The sequence below is a fragment of the Limulus polyphemus genome, unplaced genomic scaffold (assembly GCF_000517525.1).
Source record: "Limulus polyphemus unplaced genomic scaffold, Limulus_polyphemus-2.1.2 Scaffold89, whole genome shotgun sequence".
In the NCBI taxonomy this organism is placed as follows: domain Eukaryota; kingdom Metazoa; phylum Arthropoda; class Merostomata; order Xiphosura; family Limulidae; genus Limulus; species Limulus polyphemus.
In genome coordinates, this window is record NW_013665699.1 from 1,118,204 (window position 1) to 1,132,248 (window position 14,045).

The 14,045-nt window shown below is 30.8% G+C and overlaps 1 protein-coding gene across 5 annotated transcripts in view; it reads right to left on the reverse strand.

Moving 5' to 3' along the window:
* Positions 1-14,045, reverse strand: part of LOC106468560 (transient receptor potential cation channel trpm-like) — a 112,770-nt gene that overhangs the window by 34,155 nt on the left and 64,570 nt on the right. For 4 of the 5 annotated variants that reach the window (XM_022397626.1, XM_022397607.1, XM_022397616.1 and 1 more), the window contains 9 exons: positions 13,905-14,045; positions 13,242-13,427; positions 10,941-11,038; positions 7,623-7,851; positions 6,126-6,311; positions 5,730-5,750; positions 4,580-4,789; positions 2,991-3,119; positions 1,784-2,032 (listed from right to left, as the gene is read on the reverse strand). In XM_022397626.1, coding sequence (XP_022253334.1) covers positions 1,784-2,032; positions 2,991-3,119; positions 4,580-4,789; positions 5,730-5,750; positions 6,126-6,311; positions 7,623-7,851; positions 10,941-11,038; positions 13,242-13,427; positions 13,905-14,045 — 1,449 coding nt within the window. The remainder of the gene's footprint in view (positions 1-1,783; positions 2,033-2,990; positions 3,120-4,579; positions 4,790-5,729; positions 5,751-6,125; positions 6,312-7,622; positions 7,852-10,940; positions 11,039-13,241; positions 13,428-13,904) is intronic. The other variant, XM_022397622.1, reaches the window with a different exon arrangement.

Below are 14,045 nucleotides of genomic sequence, written 5' to 3' on the forward strand. Positions count from 1 at the left end.
GAATATAACTGAAAAATTTCATTTTTTCTGAAAAGGTGGTGTCTATTTACTTGTGACCACGCTGCGTACGTCTATATGATAAGATGTTTACTTAACCTATTGACACAAGTAATAAATTTTGCCCACCCCTGAATGGTAACATGCCCACCTTCAATACATTTGTTTGAGCTTTATAGCCTACATGTAAAGGTTACACACGCATGTATATACTTATTAGAAATAGCTCATTTTACACTATAATCCAACAATTAGCATGTAGTTCTCATCATGGGGCACATGTAACTGCTTGGAGTATTTTCACAGTTATTTCTTACCTAAATATGTTATAGTGAGAGATACAGTTCAATTGTATTTAGGTCTTACTTTTATATTTTAGATAATTATGGATTATTTAAGTTTTAAAATACACAATTTAAAGGTTTAAAACATTCTTTAAATGTACAACATACTTTGCATCAGTTCTCAAGGCTTATGAATGTTGCAATATTATGCAGTATACAAAAATTTTGCACAAGGGTTACACATCTCTGCAAGAGATAATATGCCCTGAGGGCATCATTGACTTTTGACAAGAGAGGAAAATAAAACATTAAAAATTAACTATATGTGAAAAGGAAAAGACCTTAAATCATGAATATAACAAAAAGAAGATCTTTAAGTATCCTTCCACAGTTAAGGTCACTTGTAATATATCAACCCATTCTGAAAGGGTTAATTAACAACTTCACACATTGTAGCATGAAAAATGTAATATTCTTAAAATAAAATCAAATACTGTTCCTCATTCAAGCACAGTTTTTCACATACACAAATGGAAAAAGATTAAATTATTCTATGAGTGTTTCCTACAAACACAGATTTCCAGGTCAAGATCGAAATGGTTATTGTACAGGCATAAAAAAATGACAAAAAGACACCATAACCATACCAATTATTTTTTTTAATAGCACTAAAAATGTCTTACAATCAAATCAGATTAATGAAGTAAAATGTAAATGCAATTCAAGTATAAACCCACCAGCAACACATCAATGGTAAGTAGTGTTGCTGGTGGATTTATATTTGAATTGCCTTAGCATTTTACTTCATTAATGGTGAGTAGTGTTGCTGGTAGATTTATGAAGTAAAATGTTAAGGCAATTCAAATATAAATCTACCAGAAACACTACTCACCATTAATGAAGTAAAATGTTAAAGCAATTCAAGTATAAATCCACCAGCAACACTACTCACCATTAATGATGTAAAATGTTAAGGCAACTACTCACCATTAATGAAGTAAAATGTTAAAGCAATTCAAGTATAAATCCACCAGCAACACTACTCACAATTAATGAAGTAAAATGCTAAGGCAATTCAAATATAAATCTACCAGTAACACTACTCACCATTAGTGAAGTAAAATGCTAAGGCAATTCAAGTATAAATCCACCAGCAACACTACTCACCATTAATGAAGTAAAATGCTAAGGCAATTCAAGTATAAATCCACCAGCAACACTACTCACCATTAATGATGTAAAATGTTAAGGCAATTAAAGTGTATAAATCCACCAGCAACACTACTCACTATTAATGAAGTAAAATGCTAAGGCAATTCAAGTGTATAAATCCACCAGCAAAACTACTTAATGAAGTAAAATGTTAAGGTAATTAAAGAGTAAATCCACCAGCAACACTATTCACCATTAATGAAGTAAAATCCACCAGCAAAACTACTCACTATTAATTAAGTCAAATGTTAAGGCATTTCAAATATAAATCCACCAGCAACACTACTCACCATTTTCCCTATCATGGTTACATATGGACCAAGATATTTGTTTACACTCAAAAAGTCTAAACTCCTGATGTACCAGTACATAATATCCATACTGTAGATAACTCGGCCTTCTTCATGAGTTGGGGGATGAAGGCGTAATGCCATACCAACCAGAAAACATAAGATTAATGCTAGGTCACATGGGTTCCACTTCTTTTCCAACCACACTGAAATTTTCTGAGCTAGTTTCACCGGCTCAGAACAAACAATCTGCATCAAATAAACAATAACTTCATTAATAAGTGGCTCGCAAAATGCATTAGTTTTAGTTATAAAGTTATTTATTATATAAAAATGCAACAGTAATGTTGTAACCAATCTTTTGTATTTTCTCATACAATAACTCATTGACTAATGTTAGTCACCCAGTCTTCTGGAAAACAAATACTAACTATTTAAAAATAAAGACTGCAATATTTGTCAAAATAAATCAAGAGGTAAAATGAAAGTGTCTACGACATACATATACTTTCTTTACTTCAATTCAATACCCAAATGTTGTGTGTATATTCCACAATAAATGATATAACAATAAACAACTGCACCTTTGTTAAAAAAAGAAAAGTAAGATTAGCATTATTCCAGAAGTGCCTTATGGAGATCTAAAGCAATGAGAACTTAAAAGAAATACATGTACTTCGAAATATGTCTGTCAAATGTGTCAAAAATTTCAGCCTTGTTTAAACAATCTGTAAGAAGGACCATATGATGTAACTTATGGTATCATTTTTTTACATCACTGACCCATGTAATGAATATAGTAAAAAGATTTATAATTACAGTATTGTAAATACACCTATTATACCTTAAAATTGGCAAGTTTAATTAAAGGGTAACTCCTATCCCTCTCCGTGAAGTTACTTGTATTCTACCAGAACGGATTGTGTGTGTCAATGAAAGATCGTAGTGATGCAAATAGCAGTTCCTAATTCTTTATTTCACTATAATTTCATAAATAAAAATAGTACTATTAAGTTGAACACAACTGTCTTTCAGTGAAATTTGTTCAAAAAAAGATTTCCTCTTGCATCTTCTCCACACCTAAGGTACAGAGGTAGACAGTCATATACATATCCTGTCAAGATGGGATGCATATGTACTTGTACCACACAAGTATAGAAGCACATTAAAACACCATAAACAATCTAGAGAACAAAAGCTGATTTACCTCTCGTATCTTCTCCACACCTAAGGTACAGAGATAAGCTATTACATACAACTCCTGCCAAGATGGGGTGGGTTGCATACGTACTAACACCACGTAAGTGTAGAAGCACATGAAAACACCATAAGCAATCTAAGGAACAAAAATTCTGTTACTCAACTTGTAGAAATAAATGAAGACATCATAAACGAAATGCACCAGGATAAGAGATTTGAAGTAAAGAAACAAAGGGATTGTGATATTTACAGTAAACTTTACCAAAAATGACAGATGTAAAGCAAAATAAAACACATTAAGCAATCTAAGTCAAACATATAGTTGTTTAAAAGCAATATATGTTATTTCGAACAATTCAAACTGGAGAATTAAATAAACAAACTAAATAAAAAATTGTAAGAAGTTTAACTTTTTTTTTACCTAAGAAAAGGCATAATATGTTATGTTAACTGTAAAGTTACCTTTTTATCTCACGATAATATAAGCAATTTAAACAAAAGTATGATCAGTGGAAAAGTGTGGAAACAAGCATATAACTTAGACCAGAAATACTATATTTACTTATACAAAGCATGAAGACATGTAAGTGCATTATAAGATCAGAAACATTACACTTTGATATAAATATAAAAGATGTATAAGCATGTAATTTAGACGAAAAAACACTAAACTAAGATGTAGTAATGCAAGAAACACACAAGTAAATAACTCAGACCACATTTAGAGGTAGAAAACATATGAAGACATTAATAAATATGTACATAATTAAAACCAAAAGCAATACACTTATATGTACAAACACATGACAACATGTTTATAACTAACTCAAATCACAGTTAGAAGTAGAAAACACGAGAACGTGCAAATACATAACTCAGACCAGAAACACTACACTTTGATGTAAAAACATGTGATGCCTTGAAAGTAAGTAACTTTGATCAGAAACACTACACTTTGATGTAGAAACATGTGATGCCTTGAAAGTAAGTAACTTAGATCAGAAACAGTACACTTTGATGTAGAAACATGTGATGCCTTGAAAGTACATAACTAAGATCAGAAACACTACACTTTGATGTAGAAACATGTGATGCTTTGAAAGTACATAACTAAGATCAGAAACACTACACTTTGATGTAGAAACATGTGATGCCTTGAAAGTAAGTAACTTAGATCAGAAACACTACACTTTGATGTAGAAACATGTGATGCCTTGAAAGTACATAACTAAGATCAGAAACACTACACTTTGATGTAGAAACATGTGATGCCTTGAAAGTAAGTAACTTAGATCAGAAACACTACACTTTGATGTAGAAACATGTGATGCCTTGAAAGTAAGTAACTTAGATCAGAAACACTACACCTTGATGTAGAAATACACAACGCCATGAAAGTAAGTAACTTAGACCAGAAACACTACACATGCATATAGAAAAATAGGAAAGGACCCTACATATTTTAAGTGAGAAATGATAGACTTCATGGTAGAAACATTTGAAGTGATCATAAGCAGCATTTAAATACAAATACTACACTTAGATGAAGATGACATAAACCTAACCACAGAAATCTTGTTTTTCAAATATACTCACAGTATGTCCCCAAAACTTTGTGATAGGAGCTGCATAAAATTCATAGATTTTCTTGCCAAGCTTTAAGGGTCGCTTCTTTGTCTTCACAGTATGACCACTTAAGTCACCATTGGGAAGGCTTTCCACATTGTATTTTCCATTTTCTAGGATAGCAAATCGCACATTAGAGCTGCAGCGTGGAACAGTGTGTGCAGCAAGGCTTGTAAGGGACTAAGAGAGAGAGAAAAAAGTTTTGTTAGTTCTTGCTTTAAAAGTAGCTTTTATCTTTTACATAAATGCTTACTTATGTGAACTTAATATAATTTACAAGACTGGCAAGTCAACTGAATACATTTGTGTTTAAGCAACTTAAATTGTATTTATGTTTCAAGTGGATTCTTTTACTGAAGACTTTGAGAAAAGGAAGGTAAAATCTTATGAATTTTGAATAACTTTTTTTAACTAATAAATACCAAATGTGGGTGTTAATATTAAATTCATCTGGTTTAGAGTTATGAGAACTCGTTAACAACAGTATTTACTCTGTATCTAAAAGTGGAACAGCATAATCTTAGCAGTGCTTACTTGAAGTTTCAAAACCCAGGAAAACATTATAAAGATCAACTGTGAACATTAAGGCATTCTCTCACCCAGATATATATGATAAAAAAAAACTCACACAAGTGAATTTAGTAAATGTTGTGCAATATTAAATTTTAATGGGGTCTTAGGTAATAATGGCTGTATCATACAATTTAAAAAAAAAAAGAAAAGAAAAGAGGTACATGTCATAACATGAAATAGAGAAAGTTATATATCCCTAACAGAAATGAGCATGAATGTATGTGTGTCTAATTATTCATATATTTCTCTGGTCTTTCAGCAAATCCTTTACTATTTTTGTGCTAGTATTATTAACAATAACTAAACACTACAACTATCACCAGAACTAATTAGTTATTAATCATTGTTGATTAAATGAGTCAAGGAAAAAAATATTATGTGACTAATATAATTATAGCTCAGATATCGTGATCTTTCACGTGGAAGTCTAACATGCTACTCCATATCACCCCAGTTTGTTTATACTATAAAATTTGGATATGACTAGAGTACAATAATTGCTATGGAACATTACACATCTAACCGACATAAAAAAAACCTTACATACCGTGAACTTTCTCCTGGAAGTCTGGGGAAGATAACACAAATACATAAGTTAGGTATCCAATATGTCATATGAACCAAAGAAAGAAAAAACCTCTCTCTTTGAACCTATTTACTTAAGTCCTAAAGCAAACCCTAGCTCCTATACTGCAGTGATTAGGTTCTAAAAGTGAAACAAAAAAATGAATGAATGTATGACTGCAAAAAGCCCTGCATATAAACCGATGTGGAATTAATATATATTGTATTTATCAGAATGTAATGTTGGTATATATATATATATATATATATTTTCTGAAATAAAGTATGAATATTCTAAAATGCTTATTTTTGTTGTTGAATCACTGATGTAAGCTACAATAATCAGTTTTTCATGATGTTGCCAATATACTATACTAACCTCCATATTGTACGGATTCCCCAAAGGAGGGCGTTCTTCATGAGAGGTAGTGTCAGATTCAGACTCTTCATCTTCTTCCTTATTTAACATGTGTTCTTCTTCTGTCTGAGGCATGAGCTGAAGTTCCTCTTTGGTTTTGAAATCCAGCGTCAGTATGGTGAGGGGAAATAATAAACCTAAAATCACCTACAATACAAAATAACAGGCTATAGAACATTTATAGGTAAAAAAAACACCTACAAAAATCACTTACAGTACAAAATAACATGCTATAGATCATTTATAGGTAGAAAAAACAACTACAAGATCAATTACAGTACAAAATAACAGGCTATGGATCATTTGCAGATAGAAACAACAACCACATAATCACTTACAGTACAAAATAACAGGCTAAAGATCATTTATAGGTAGAAAAAACAACTACAAGATCAATTACAGTACAAAATAACAGGCTATGGATCATTTGCAGGTAGAAACATCTTCAAAATCACTTACAGTACAATATAACAGACTATAGGCCATTCATAGGTAGAAACAACATCTTCAAAATCACTTACAGTACAATATAACAGACTATAGGCCATTCATAGGTAGAAACAACATCTTCAAAATCACTTACAGTACAAGATAACAGACTATAGGCCATTCATAGGTAGAAACAACATCTACAAAATCACTTATAGTACAAAATAACAGGCTAAAGATCATTTATAGGTAGAAAAAACAACTACAAAATCAATTACAGTACAAAATAACAGGCTATGGATCATTTATAGGTAGAAAAACAACTACAAAATCACTTACAATACGAAATAACAGACTACAGATCACTTACACGTGGAAATAACCCCAAAATCACCTACAATATATACAAAAATTACATTTTTACAGAAGTCCAAGAAAATACATGGTACAAACAACATTTATCCAATTACAATTATCCAAATACAAAACTTCAATATGTTAATAATATATAACAGCCCAAGACTTAAGTAAAGAAAAGTCAATGGTCACAGACACATACAGTACACACCACTTCATTTGTATATCCAGGGTTATATTAATGATGCAGACAATTTAAAAACCAATCTTATCTATAACAAATAGCTACAAAACTCATTAAAAAAAAAGATAAACCATTGCTTTTATCAGTGGCATAAACATAGAAAAGACAACAGTAACACATATATATATTAATAATATGCTTGAATATAGCAATCTTTAAAGTTAACTGTACCTACTTGTACAAAAATATTTGAAGTTCAAAAATAATCTGATTTCATTTATTTCATTATTTAAAGTTCATTAATTTCATTACAACTACTCAATACATTCTACACAGAACAGTAGTGGAACAGACTCTTCAAACACTACTACAAAGATTACATTCTAAAAGTAATTAGTATAATCAAATATTTGAAGTTCTCAAACTATAATGTGTAAGTTGATATGAAAGAAACACTTTATTCTTGTGTGAATGTTAATCAGATGTACCTTTAGGTTTGTGTTCTTTCTGGTTCGAAGACCTCCCATCCACAAGTCTGCTAACAACATTTGAGATGCAGTGTGCGCCAGAAAGGAGCTATGTTTAGCATTAACAGCCATCCCTAAGCATGTCTGTTCACTCCAGTTTTGAAGTTCATATGTTAGTAGTTGGAGAGTAATGTCATTGTCTTGACGATAACAGTAATCTAGCAGATCAAGTGCTCGAGTTTCAAAGTCTCTAAATTAAACAAAAAAGGAGATAATAGTTTAAAACCTCTGTATTAGCTTATATATGTATAGCCCAAGTTTTAGGGCCCTAGAATTTTAAGTATAACTATACAAATTTAAAAATAATAGTAATCGCATGATGTTATAATCATATTAGAAAACCAATTACCACAGTGCAAGAAATTAATGTGTATATTTCACATATTAAACCCAAATCGACTACCAGAAAATTAACAAAACCTGAAATGACAAATGTTACAAGCAAAATTTTAATTTTTCATCAGACACAGTTTACACACACGCACACTCATTCAGAGATAAAATTTCAAGATATTTTAATAGCTAAGTACAGACTACACCAAATATTAGCTCATAGTCTATCCCTCAACAAGTTTGTAGCAGGTGATTTTTAACCCTATCCAGACTGGTGAGCATCTATTAGGTGTTGAGTGCACACCTGCATATCAAATTTTTAAATTCAAATAAAAATAATAATCCTAGCTCTATTTCAACAATTTTCACTCAATTATTTTTATAACTTTTAGTTTGTAAAACTTTTTTTAGTGTAATTCATACAGAAAAAGGAACGAAAATGTTCAAAATTTTTTTGCACAGTTCTGAAGAGTCTCACTTCTGCATAACACACTTATCAATATTCTTAGAATTTTTCTACCCATCCCAAAGCATAGGATTTAATTTGTTAAGAAACTATCATCCCTTGATTAACTAATCTTATTTATCATCTGGTTTTCCATTTTTGTCTGATGATTTATTTACAGGCTTCTGTTCCCACCCTTTTATGACTTCATAGGATATCATATGACAACTGTTAATGAAGAAACAGCTTTGAAAGTAGCTACAGGCAGTTTTAATACCATTAGATACAATAGATTATAAGCTATTTATTGAATATTCTTGTTAAGTTTATCATATTCAAACAATATAAATAAGTAAAAGAACTTATTATATATATATTAAATATAAACTGGTAAGTTTGATAAATCTTTGTTCATTTTCTCCATGTTTTTTGCAAGTTATAGCCCAAAGTGATGACTACCACAATCAGCAAAATAAAATATCAAAGGAAATATATCAATGGAACTCAATCAAGTAGAAACTGCTTATGTATATAAAATGGAAATTTCTGATCATTAATTGTTTTTTACTCTAAGATGAAAGGAAGTATCTTTAAAGATTTGTCAAACTGTTTTTCAAAATAATTAGGAAATTTTACATCATAACAAATCACAGGAAAACTAAATCAAATAAATGATTTTTGATAATATTTTAATAGTTTTTTTCTATGTATCATGCAACTCCACTAAGTGTTTTCACTGTGAGAAGGAAACAAAATCAAGGCATTCTTTAATATATAATTTCACAATCATCATGATGAACAAACAAAATTTAAATGAGAAGCAACTGCCTAGTTCAGTGTGACACTTGTGGAGAAAGTCTTGGAGGATGAATTTACAAAAGTAGTACAGATGGAAAGGACGACATTTTGAAAAACTACCAATTTTTGGTCTTCAGGTAAGCTTCACTGTTTTTTGCAGGGGTTTATGTGCTATCTGGGAGGATTGAAATGAACATGACTTAATTGTCTGGTGGTTCTTGTGACATTTAAAAACAAACATAATAAAACAGACTTACATTAGATGAACTGGTAAACATTTTAGGGTAAGCGTATAGTAACATACAGACTACACAAGTCTGATGAAAACACAGAATTATGCCATGTTAACTGGAAATAAGATAGACTGGGACAATTCCAGAAACACTGAAAACAAGAAAAATAAAAGAATCTTTATACATCAACACAATGAAACTATCACTAAACAGAGACTTGGGCCTGGAGTTCAGCAGTTTGTTGACTCATCAGTCATTCTATCAACTGGAAGAACTAGTGTAACATGACTAGAAGACAGGAATCCTTTGAAATGTCACCCCTTTCTATACATGCTATTTTTGTAGATAAACCCTCCAGGACTTTCTCCACAAGTGTCACAATGAAATAGGCAGTTGTTGTTCATTTCACCTTTGCTGGATCAAAATCAAGGGATATCAGTGATACATCTCCAATCTGGAAAGGGTTAATACATGTTAACTAAAGAAAATATTAACTGCTGATTTTATCTCCAAATACACTAAACAGTCTAAGTTTTGTTTGTTTGTTGGGTTTCGGGCAACTCTACATGAGGGCTATCTTTTTAGCCATCCTTAATTTTGAAGAGATGGACTAGAGAGAGAAGGCAGCTAGTCAAGAACACCCACACCAACTCTTGTCAAATTGAATAGTAGGATTTAACTGCCACTCTTATATCACACCCAAAGCCTTAAAGTGTCAACATTTTTCTTAGCCAGTAACAGGACATGAACCGTGGAATCTCAGCTCCACAGTCAGCCATGTTAACAACTAGGCTGTGTTTGACCTTCCTAGTCCAAATATTAACTGCTGTTCTTCCTATCAATTAGATCTGTAACATAGAGTTCTAAATACGATATTTGTATGCAATAAATTATTTGAGATTAAAACTAATCATACTGTTCACAGCAAAATATCAGCACAGTCACTGACATTACACATTAGTTGATGTCTGAACACTAGAAAAAAATTTTATATATTGTTGAAGTATGGATTGACAACTAAATCCCAATCTACAAATTTCTGCAAGTAAATCTTATCTGTATTGTATATTATTGTAAGGTTAAACATTTGTTTTGATTACACACAATAATAATCATTAACTTGAGAATGAAATACTCTATCATGACCTTCCTGTAACATACTTCACAACTGATAACAAAGTCTAGTTTTATACATAACTCTCTGTATCTTTACGCAGCATATAATACAGACTACATGGAATTTGACAAGCTGAACACAAAGTATTCATTTTGTAGTGATTAATCCAAGCACATTATTTAGATAGTTGAGTAATGATATACTTGTTTAAGTAACGTATTAAAACTGATATATACTTTTATAATGTACAATATTCGTGAAGGTGCAGAAAAATTTTTTTTCAAGAGATAAAAAAATGATGAAATTAATAGCAATGTTTGAACATGTTTTAAATAGTCAAATACTTATCATACTTAGCATATGCTTTAAGTTCTTCATAAATATCACCTTCCATGTCATCTTCAGCTGCTTCACGTGCCATCTCGGTATTTAGTTTGTATGCAGTGATGGCCTGAAATAGTGTTCAAATACTGCAGTTAAACAACTACATCTTTCAGTCTGCTGAATCATAACACTTAAATAGTGTTCAAATACTGCAGTTAAACAACTACATCTTTCAGTCTGCTGAATTATAACTGATAAATATTGTTCAATAACTGCAATTAAACAGTTACATCTTTCAGCCTGCTGAATTATAACTGATAAATAGTGTTCAAATACTGCAGTTAAACAGTTACATCTTTCAGCCTACTGAATTATAACTGATAAATAATTTTCAAATACTGCAGTCAACCAATTCCATCTTTCTGAGAAAAGCAGAGAGCCTGCTTAATTATAACTGATTTTTTTATAAAATTTAATGCTTACGATGTGTGTGATCTATAATCAATATGATGGCACAAGATATAGTCAAGGGGTTATATTAATGACTTGAGGCACCATTGGAGATACTTTCTTACCAATTTAGGGGTCTTTCTATGTACAATGCCATTGGATAGATAAACATGAAATAGGGAATACTAAGAAACACATCAAGTTTAACAATCAATCACTTTAGTAGGCATACATTGATGCTTTCATAACATAAATTCAGATTATATATATATCCAGCTGTACGTTTCTGTTAAATTGTGTTCAAAGTATGTTACACAACATATAATACCAATCATATTAGTGATAGCATTTATTTTCATCAAAATGTTACATAATTTACAAAAATAAAAAGTGGTTTGCTTCATACATTATACAGTGCATTATATTACTGTTCATGTTGTCACATTCGTTCATGCTCTATTTGATGACTATATATCTTGACAATAGCCTTGAAGCATGTTTTCATTCAAAAGGCTCCATCATGTCTAAAGCACTCCCCTCCTCCCTGCTGCTTTACATAAGCCATCTATTGTAGGAGTAGAATAGTTTTCTAGTGTCTGTTTCAACAGTCAAATCTCACAGAAATGCTTAGGCATTTGATTAAGTGACTTGATTTATATGTTTTGATATAAAATATCAACAAATAGCTATTTCATTTTCCAGATACCAGAGGTATGCAATGGTTAAACTGATATATAATGTGCACATGACTTGTGTCACTTTTCCAGATGGAGATCCTTCTTGATAATGCTATTTATTCTTACCTTGAACATGTGGACAGCTTTTGCCACTGACCTTTGTGTTTATGGATTCTCGCTTATTAGAAAATACCATATTTTGCTTACCAAGACTAGTTTCAAGTCTCTTTCTGGATGGACTTGGTGCCCAAAGTTAATCTACATTCCTTTGTTTACTAATGCTATTAAGTACAAGGGATATTTCCATCTTTAAAATTCTAAATCCCATATCTGAACACATCTTTATGATTTAAGTGTATGAATATTTTGTGTCAGAAAGGGCTATTGCATACCCTTTCCAAAAGTGACCAATTTTTGGTGGCATCACACAGCATATGAAATGTCAATGTCAAAATATTATTCTGACACATTCAGTTTCAATGCAACTTTATCAGCTGTAGTTGTCATGTGACATTCTGATTTGCATATTCAATATAGTTTTAATATAATGTACTCAACCCTCTGTATAAAGTTTTAAAAAATGAAAATTAATTATAATTTTTTTGAAGCATCTTGTTTAAAAATGTAAAAAGAATGCTGTGTTTCTATCATGTACCATACTTAATCTTTTTGTCTACTTTATACAATGTTAGAGGTTTTTACCAGGAAATGTTAAAATTAGAAAAAATTAATTGTGTCATTGTGGGATGAAAAAAAAAGGTACAAGAATTCCTCTTGAATAAAAAAAACACATTTTAACAGTGGTTAAAGAAGATGAAACACAAATATTAACTATTAAAATGAAAATGAACAAAAGATAATCAAGCATTTTATTTTTGCTGCAAAATCAGATGTACAGATTGTTTATGCAATTCTAATTTCCATGAAATTTTTAATTTTAAATTATGAAAAAGAAAGTAACTTGGTAACAATGCAAATCATCATACAAAATCTGTATATGAAGATTTCTATTAAGCCTTGACGAAGCACAACTTAATACTAATAATACAGTAATAATAAAAATTTTTTTTTTCAATCATTAACCTTAATAACATTTCATGACATATAAAAATACCTTTTTTTTTCTAGAATTCACTTACTCTCTACTTAGAAGGAATTTTTACTTACATATTTGTAAAGAAATCATATACTTTTTTTGTTTACCTTAACCAAGGCTTCTTCTCCATTTTGCCACATATACAATGCCATCTGGTGACGTTTGGTAAGTACAGCCCAGATGATCAGTTCATTGAAAGGATACTTAAACAGAAAATTATTGTAACTATAAGAATCTCCAAGATTAGTAGTTCCCTGATACTGGAATGCCATTGTGTGGCTGAGAATAGGGCACTGAAATGTGAAAAACAGAATCATAAATATATGCAAAAAATTGTGATCTAAGGATACTCAATCTGAAATAAGAATAAAACTATTTTTCTTATTATCTTTACAAATTCCTATGCTCAAAGAAAGGAAACCACTTTTTTTCCCCAGATAATCAAATAATAATAATGTTGTAAAAGAAATATATGAATAGAAAAATAATTACCACATGATCAGAATTAGAAATTTCCATAATTCGAATACTTAGTTAATATCATGTTTAAACTATCATAGAAAATACACTATTTCCAATAAGTTATTGATATATGTATCAGGTAAACCTACTTTTGAATTCAACTATACAACACATCAGGAATTTTACTTTTACAAAAACTTTTGTACCAACTACCTAACGACTACTTTATTCAAAAATCAAAGAATGCATATTCAAACAATGATAGAGAGTTCAAGCTCTTGGTAACTTTAAGGTATATGAAAACTTACTGTTGAAACTTTCTTCATCACATTGTTGTAGAGAAGACGAAATTTTCGTCTACAGTACGACGATCTGTAAGCTCCTCCCATAAGCTTTTCAATGACCAAACCAATATCATACAAGGTGTATCTATACTCATGTGGTATGTT